Below are 9,920 nucleotides of genomic sequence, written 5' to 3' on the forward strand. Positions count from 1 at the left end.
CTCCACCCCTAACGAAGTAACAATGCCAATTTCCTTAGAAAAAGTCATAAGTTTATTTATAAAGTGAGGGTGTTAGTGAATATTTAACACCAGGATGAATTGCCAGAGTTTTGAATGAGGTGCTTAAAGACACGACAGGGGCTCAAGTTTGTGCTCGTCTGGGGCCAGCAGAGAGCTATGATTCAGTTGGATGTCGTGCAGGGGTGTGTTGTGGTTTGCTTCTGGGAACTGGATTTTGGAAAGGAGGTTATCAGCAGCTGATAAGGGACACATTGAAAAGGCTGTGTTAGGATGAGACTACCTTCACATGGCCAACTGGAGGGAGCAGTAACAGAGAGCTTACACCGTATTTGACGAATCATGCTACTCTTCGTGGTCATTGTATCTCTTGCCAATATTTTTTTTTCTGTTGGAGTTGTTTGTATGCCCCTATCAGACCAGGGGCCCCACATCACCAACGGCTGGGGACAGGTAGTTCGGCTCAGGCACCTGTATGCCGCTAGACCGGGACTGCACCTGCTGATAAGTGCAGATGGACAGATCCTGGGCTCTGCGGACCAAACCCTGCACAGTAAGTCAAGCATTTAAAAGCACAGACTCAACAGCCTGCAAATGGTGATTCTTGTCAGTAAATCACCATGATGACTGGAAATGGCTTGATGGGACTTTCATTCTGACAATCATTTGAACTGCAGGCCTGCTTGAGATCCGTCCAGTAGATCCAGGCTGTGTTGTCATCAGAGGAGCAGCAACCGCACGCTTTCTCTGCATAGAAGCCAACGGAAGACTGTACTCATCGGTAAGGATTTCAGAGACAACCTGTTGTCAATTAAGTTTTGCTTCTGTTGTCTATTAATGACATAACAATAAGTGGCAAATGTTATTATCTGGCCAAAAGTAATTAATTGATTTATGTTTTCACATTTGATGTGTCAGGGCATTACTTAAACGAATTGTGAGGTAAAATGACAGAATTTTGTCTTTATACTGTAGAATGATATTTAATTAGGCTAATCCACATTGGTAAGATTATCTAATAAGTAAGTGTACAATCACAGTACAAACTTTTATTATATAGTCAAATTTGAATTTAACTGTGACTTCTAAGCTCATTTGTAACATTTTACAACTGAAGAAAATCCCAACATATTCTAATACAATTGAATCTTTTAAATAAAAACTTCACTAAAACTAAGAACATTATTTAACTAAGATTAAACACACATGTTAAATTAAAGCATTTAAGAAAAAAATATTACTATTTATTGCTGTTAAAACATAAAATATACATGAAGACCAAAATGGTCGATATAAACGTGATATACAAATGATTTAATATCTTTGAAATTCAATGACTGGATTAATAACTTATGATTGATGTGACTTTGTCATTCCTATTGCCATTTTATTGGAGTTTAGTTTTAGATTATAATTCCCTTTGAAATAAGATGAATTTCATAGTGCCATTGTTCACTATTATACCCTTATTTCACAAACATCACCTGTCATGACACAGTTGTCACTGATTTCCGCCTCCTCACCTTTCAGCCAATCACATATTTCCAGCCAGTCGGATCAGCAACTGCCTTGTGCTCCTGTTACCCACAGAAATAAAGGAGATATACTGTTTTTGACAGAAAAGTCTTTGAAATCACAACACAGCAGAGTTCATTCTGAATTAGCTAGCTGTTCCTGAGCTGGAAAATCACTTCACACGTCAGCCTCACTAATTGTCTGGGCTTGTTGAGCCAAAGAAATGGGTTAAATGGGTTGGCTGACTATTACTTTGGCATTGTTGTTGCACTAAGGGCTTGAGCCACCACACTGAGCTTTTTAGAAACCTAGGGGTGATGTCACTGAGATTACATCCACCTCTTGTGCAGTCTATGTTTTAAATCACATCAACATTTAAAAACAAATAACTACATATCCACCCTTTGAATATAATTATAAAATAGTGTGTCATGCAGTTCACACCATATAAGAATGTGAGATGTTTTAAAACCTAGTTTCAACATGGCTGTAGCACAGAGAGCAAAATGGCCTTTTTGTTTTTCCACTAGGTTTCCCACACTTGACAGTTCATCTGCTTTAATATTTCACTCTTCAGCAGCCACTTCAACTCCTACCAGGTCTTCAAGTTCAGCTGAATCTTTAGTGCTTTTCAGCACTTTTAGTTCAACTGATACCTCAACTGAGTTTTTTTTTTTTACTTCATTCAGTAGTTTGAGTTGCAAATTCAACTTTCAGTACTTCCACTTTAACTACCATTTCAACTGCAATTGTTTTAGTATTCCAGATATTGCACATTGTAAGTAGTGTTTTGAATTCCATACAATATGACTACGAAGATAAAAATGAATCTCACCATTAATTATTAATCTTATTTTACATTGTAAGAAATAGTTGTAAATTTTTGATGAATTGATCCTTTTCAAAACTTGGCAATGCCACAAAAAATGCTTCTCCAAAATGGATTATACAACCAATGTTATTCAGGAACATTTCTAAGGATATCCAGAAAGATTCCTGTTGGCACTGTTGACCTAAGGTCTCCTGCTGCTTTTCATATATGTTGTTAGTCAGCTTTCATGTTCAGAAAACACTGCATGCCAGTCAGGCATTCATTCAGACAGAGGTTCATCAACCTTTGTCCGGTGTGGTGCAGGGTAGGATGTGTTTGCAAAGTGAAAAACCTGAATGAAAAGACCCAGCAGCAGCAACAACAACCTTGGCCTCTGGCTGGCTCTCTTTGGCCAAAGTAAACAGCCATCGAAGAACTTGCAGCACCACTTGCGTATTTTTTTTTTTTTCTTTTTTATGAAAGGGGCCTTCAGTCTAAAACCAGCATTCATGCAATTCACAAGGAAGCTGCAATTCTAAATTGAGGATTCATGTTGCTGTCTGAACTACTTTCTAACCTTTATGTATACCAGTAGTTAATAAACATAATTAAATAAAATTGAAGTTATTGATTAAACAAACTAAATATATTTCACAATTGTTTAGTCAGTAAAATGTCATAAAAAAGGTTGTTTTTTTTAAACATTGCAATTGACCTCATCTCTGCCCTAATGTTAAAGCAAAACAATGTAACCTTTGCTGAACAGCAGTTGCTGTGGCCACAACAAAAGTGACAACTACATGATGACTGGAAATGCTCAAACATAATTAAGCATTGTAGCACATGTAGATTAGAGCTGTGAATTCAGTAAACTCACCTAACAATGTCTGTTTGCTAGCACTGGTTAACATTAGCCACAGTAAGCGAGTGGCAAAACAATCGCCAGAAGAAATGTTGGCAATGTACATATCAGCAAACCACGAAATCACAGATATGTTGAAAAACATTTCTTTCTGTTGCAACTTTACATTTCTTTAGCTTCACTGTTTTTATTTTATGTTGTGACAATGCTGTGTTTATACTCTGGTTATGTTTGGGCACAAAAAACAGGGTTTAGGGTTTAGCTTACCTGCTTTTAAAAACAGGCTGGAAATCGTCCCAACTTTTCATCCAAAATATTCAGTTTTGTTTCCACAGACACGGCAGGAAAATGTTCTGATGTCTTGTTAAAAATATCCAGTGGTTTCATGCTTACAAATGTTGAACAGTGGCTCAACCAGTGGCTTCTCGCTTGTAAGCTCTCTTGCCCACCTGTCAGGCCATCACCACCCTGTTCACCTTCTGATAAGAAAGCCAACTTATATACATGTAATGTGAACATGCTTCTATTGAAATCTTCATATGGTACAAATGGCACATACAAATTTGAATGAATCCGTATTTTGCAAAAAATAAAATGTCCTACTCGACCAAGTAGGAGGCCTGTACCAGCAAAAACCCAAGTTCTGAGCGTACATAAAAGGGGTTTAAACTACCACTTTCATTACATTACCGATATTACAAAGTCAGCCAAAAATTAATTAATGGGCCTGAGATTGATATGAGATACTATCATCTGTACATTTAAGACAGTTACAGAAGAAGCTGCCAACCCTGTCGTTCAGCTTTTCGCCAAAAAGAAAAAAAAAACACATACTGTAAGTAAATGTAAACACTTTTTTTGCCTTACATTTTTAAAAAAGAGCAGCTACTAATGCCTCATTGAGAACAACAACTTAGCGGACTGCTGAGTGAGATTGCTGTTTCTCTGTTGACCCATCTTTTCTGCAAAGTCCAAAATATTTACCATCGTTGTCATCATGTTTTATCACTTGATTGTTTTATTACATAGTCTTCCTTTAATTCTATAAAAAAAAAAGATTAAACCTTTTCTGAGTTATTATTTTTAGGTCATTTTTTACGGCGCATTTTATTTATATTTTAGATTATACTGTGTGTATTTGAGTAATGAATCCCCATGCAGCATTTAATATGTATGTTGAATAATATGTAAATGAAAAACAATCGTATGTGTTTATAGTATTTAAATACATATTAACTTTAGCAATTTGGCTAGAATAGAAAAAAAAACAAGGGCAAGAGGAACGTCTGCTGCTAGTAGATAAGTACATTTGATAAAACATGATACTGTAGTACCACATTTACAAGTGCAGATAATGGAGCTGTATGGAAAGTCCTAGCAAACAAAATCAATATATTCCCAAACAAACATATAATTAGTCAAATGAAGTAGTATGTCACACGTGTACCTGGATCTATTTTGGTTCCTCAGTGCACTTCCCTTCTTTGTTTGGTTGGTTGCAACAAAAACGTATTTTCCACACTGCCAGGAATCACTTAAATTTTAAATCATCACAAAATCTCAGTATTCAAAGAACATAAACAGTTTTAAATACAATAATCTCCCATCTTTTCCAGCACACCTACGAAAGAGATGACTGCACCTTCAGAGAGCAGATCTTGCCGGACGGGTACAACATCTATGTCTCTGACAGACACGGAGTCCTGCTTAGTCTAGGAAACCACAGACAGAGGCTACAGGGTCGAGACAGAGACTTCCCAGCTCTGGCCCAATTCCTCCCCAGGATCAGCACCCTGGATCAGGCCTTGTACCCTGGACTGGACATTCTTGACCAGCCAGGACAGAGCGGAGCCCAAACAGAGGAACCTGTGGACACAATGGACTCTTTTGGAAAGCTCTCTCAGATTATTCATAGTCCCAGCTTCCATAAGAGATGAGACAGAATCTTTGGGAGAGCAGTAAATGAATGTGTCCAGGTGTGCTCTGCTTTGTCTGAGGACTGAAACCAAGCACTCCTCCCTGCATGCTGTAAACCAGGGCCTGACTGCATTTCTAGCCAGACTGCACCCAGTCTATGAGATTCGTCCAGCACTGTCCTCTGCAGTGAAATACAGAGGGGAGAATGACACCTGTACTGGGTTTAATGTTCCATCCTGTCGTTTTCGGTAACAGCTTTTACATTTACTGAAAAAACCCCCGGAAAGACTACTTCTTTTCCTCCCCGAAAAGAGCCTTCTTTACACAAGGAGGAAGATGTTTGACTTTCTGGTTTGTTTAAAGTGACAGCACCAGTAACTATAGATGATGATGATGATCAGCACCTAAGATACCTAAGAAACTGGTAAAAGGAAATAAATGGCATGATATTTATCATACTGCCATTTTGTTTAGAACAGACAACAAGCATATTTCCTTGCGATCCCTTGAACACAACAAGAATCTCAGGGTATAATGCCTCAGTGAAAAGAAGAAGAGAATAACACTGCTACCTGTAGATGAGGATCAGGATGTTGGTAAAATAAACTGCATGGGATAGTAAGTCAAAAATAGGGCTAATAGGGCTTTCCACAACCGGCAAAAGTAAAGTCATATTGCAGAAGTTTAGTTGTTGTATTTATTTGGTTATTTGAATGTCCAGCAGTTCCAATGTGAATATCCTTTTTGAATGCACCTCCGCATTCTGTGTGTGTTGATGCTTCCTGTTACATGTAAAGCAACTGTTTGCATTAATTTGATATAAGATTTTGGAATAAAGTCATTATTATGAAACATTCCAAGCAGGGTCACTGTTTGTGATTAATGCTTGTTAACCTTTTAATGCATGGTGTCCACTACAGTAGACAGATATTTGTCCCAATCACCAGGTGGTGGATCCCCAACCCTGTCCACAATTCCAAATGATTATCTTTGTATATCTTTGCCATTTTGAGATATGTCATCATAAATTCAAAATGGCAAAGTGAAGACTAGATGCACCAAGGACCTCTGAATTGACTGTTAAATCATCCTATTTTTCTCTAATTTTTTCCCCTGTGATTCAAAATATATGTCCACTCCAGTGGAAGTTATGCACCAGATCATATATTCTGCCTGTTTTGATCTACTGTATTTAGCATATTTTGTTTAAAATTATTATATAATTTACACTTAGTTTTATTAAACAGTAATATTAAATAGTCTTCAGATTTCATCTAAATAAAGTCCCATTTTATCTAAATAAAGGCCCAATAGGCAGAATATACTCCTTTGGTGCGTTACCTCCACCCTTGAGTCCACTTTCCTCAAACAGTTAATGACATTTTTGTGTCATCACACCTGCATTACCATGACTGCCATGTTGGTAAAAAAAAACTCTCAGTTGAAGTCCTGCTGCTTATGACTGACTAGATATCGCATGGCCTGGATGACTCAGAACATTCACACAATGAGTGATGAGTGGTATTATACATTTTTAATTTATTAACAGAAATTGAGTCGAATCAAATATTTTTTCTAACAATAAAATAATCACAGATGACATTTTAAAAAACACCACAGAACAGCATATAAATAGTGTGATATCCCTTTGAAAAGTGCAAGATCAATTTCGTAGCAAAAATACTTGACAAAAGCTCATGTGGCACCAGATAAAAGAACCTAGGTCTGCTGAAAGCCACTGACAGATCCCATATAAACCATCAATTAAATCACCTGACCCTTATACATTGCAATAAGAAAAAAGTTCAATAAAATAATAATTTCTTTATCTATAAACCAGTTTTCCCAGCGAACTGCAGAGAACAGTCTTAAAGTCAGAGGTTGAAACATCTACCAGCATCTGTTCATAAAGAAATTTCATTGGATGTGTGTGAAAATGAAGTAGAAATACTGCACATAACAACTAAGCTGGAGGAAGAGAACTAGACTGTGTTGTTGGGTGAGCAAGCCAGGTACAGATCAATGTGACACTATTAACCATCTCAATGTGAGGGGTCAGCTCATGTTTACATTTTGTGGGTACATTTGATATATATATATATATATATATATATATATATGTATATATATATATATGTATATATATATATATGTATATATATATATATATATATATATATACATATATACATATATATATACATATATATATATATATATACATACATATGTATATATATATATATATATATATATATATATAAATACACTGAATAAAAATATAAACGCAACACTTGTGTTTTTGCTCCCATTTTTCATGAGCTGAACTCAAAGATCTAAAACTTTTTCTATATACACAAAAGAACCATTTCTCTCAAATATTGTTCACAAATCTGTCTAAATCTGTGTTAGTGAGCACTTCTCCTTTGCCGAGATAATCCATCCCACCTCACAGGTGTGGCATATCAAGATGCTGATTAGACAGCATGAATATTGCACAGGTGTGCCTTAGGCTGGCCACAATAAAAGGCCACTCTGAAATGTGCAGTTTTGCTTTATTGGGGGGGTCTGGGGGGGTCAGAAAACCAGTCAGTATCTGGTGTGACCACCATTTGCCTCACATCTCCTTTTAATCAGGTTGTTGATTGTGGCCTGTGGAATGTTGGTCCACTCCTCTTCAATGGCTGTGCGAAGTTGCTGGATATTGGCAGGAACTGGAACACGCTGTCGTATACGTATTGTATACGTGTCATATCCAGAGACAATAAAAGGCCACTCTAAAATGTTCAGTTTTATCACACAGCACAATGCCACAGATGTCGCAAGTTTTGAGGGAGCGTGCAATTGGCATGCTGATGCAGGAATGTCCACCAGAGCTGTTGCCCATGAATTGAATGTTCATTTCTCTACCATAAGCCGTCTCCAATAAAGCAAAACTGCACATTTCAGAGTGGCCTTTTATTGTGGCCAGCCTAAGGCACACCTGTGCCTAACCCTAACCCAACAATCAACAACCTGATCAACTCTATGCGAAGGAGATGTGAGGCAAATGGTGGTCACACCAGATACTGACTGGTTTTCTGACCCCCTCAGTAAAGCAAAACTGCACATTTTAGAGTGGCCTTTTATTGTGGCCAGCCTAAGGCACACCTGTGCAATATTCATGCTGTCTAATCAGCATCTTGATATGCCACACCTGTGAGGTGGGATGGATTATCTCGGCAAAGGAGAAGTGCTCACTAACACAGATTTAGACAGATTTGTGAACAATATTTGAGAGAAATTGACCTTTTGTGTATATAGAAAAAGTTTTAGATCTTTGAGTTCAGCTTATGAAAAATAGGAGCAAAAACAAAAGTGTTGCGTTTATATTTTTGTTCAGTGTATATATAGATAGATAGATAGATAGATAGATAGATAGATAGATAGATAGATTGAACAGGTTAGTACTCATCATACATCAGCAGTTAAAAGTTTGAATGTTTGTTCTGTTGACTTTGTCTCTCTTGTTATTTTGTCACCATTGTTATCTTTCCGTTTGTGAATGATAGTGTATGATATATTGATTTTACGTTGGGTCATAAAATCACTCAAGGATAAGACAAGATAAGTTTGTAGGATGCATGGTGTTCCAATACTCATGCAGGGGTCTGAAGATTAACACATTTGTCAAATTATGTAATCAACACAGAGACGATCACAGAAAGATAGAGGCTTCTTAACACTGCTGTTACGGAGAATTACACAACCACTTCTGTTGTTAATGTCAACAGGAATCTACAAGCAAGATTCAGCTAGATAACTGAGCCAATGTGCAATTAAAGCATGTTCACAGTGCAGTGGTTGAGTCAGACTGGGTCAGCAAACAGGAATCTTAGCTCCGCGGATAACCAAGCTAACTAGCTGCCGACGGCTAGCTACAGTAAGCAGCAATTAGCAGTTAGCTTAATTTAGCAACAAATAAAACTCCTCAAATCACCATAGTACTTATTCCCATTGTCATACACAAACTGGCTTTATAACGTTTAATGACACCTTACTGACAAATCCAAATTGTACCATTTTTGTTGAGGTCAAGAAAAGTATTCATGACACTGATACAGAAACATTTGTCAGTGTAATAGCACCCAGTGACATAATGACAAGCCCAAACCACTGTAGCTCAAGTACAATGACAGCTCATGACAGCCAATGGTAATACCAACCACACATGACAGTTAAAATGTAATGTTTAATATCTAATAGACTCTCTGTAAACACAGACTTGATCACATCTATAGAGTTGTGTGGTGGAGCACTTATTCCCAGTGTCCTAAGAACTATTCATTTCTGCATAGAAAACATAACATTGTTAAACAATGGAAATTAAATTAGTTGAATTATCAGTAAAAAAAAAAAAGTTTAGCTTTAGTTAGAAAATATCCTTTTTTTTGTTATATTATTATTATATTTTGTTTTGTTATATATATATATATATATGTATATATATACACATATACATATATATACATACATACATATATATATATACATATATATATATCTATATATATATATATATATATATATATATATACACATATATAATTTAAAATACAGGGTGCTGTACATAAAACTAAGTCAACAACAACTCTCCGAAAAAGCATTTTGGTAAGAAATATTCTTTAACCCAGCTTCAATTCTGATGTGAGCTGAAGCTTAAGGTTAACACTTTGAAGAAATGTGTGAAGGTTGACAGATTATTTGGTTTGGATGATTAACTGGCGACAACAGGATGTTTTACAAACTATCGCTGTT

The 9,920-nt window shown here is 36.5% G+C and overlaps 1 protein-coding gene across 1 annotated transcript; it reads left to right on the forward strand.

Moving 5' to 3' along the window:
- Positions 1-229: 229 nt before the first annotated feature.
- On the forward strand, positions 230-5,979 carry fgf19 (fibroblast growth factor 19). Its single transcript, XM_073463712.1, has 3 exons — positions 230-571; positions 696-799; positions 4,823-5,979. The coding sequence occupies exons 1-3, from the start codon at positions 361-363 to the stop codon at positions 5,141-5,143; spliced, it is 636 nt and encodes a 211-aa protein (XP_073319813.1). The 5' UTR covers positions 230-360; the 3' UTR covers positions 5,144-5,979.
- The last annotated feature ends 3,941 nt before the right edge of the window (positions 5,980-9,920 follow it).

Source organism: Pagrus major, chromosome 4 (genome assembly GCF_040436345.1).
Source record: "Pagrus major chromosome 4, Pma_NU_1.0".
Taxonomy (NCBI): Eukaryota; Metazoa; Chordata; class Actinopteri; order Spariformes; family Sparidae; genus Pagrus; species Pagrus major.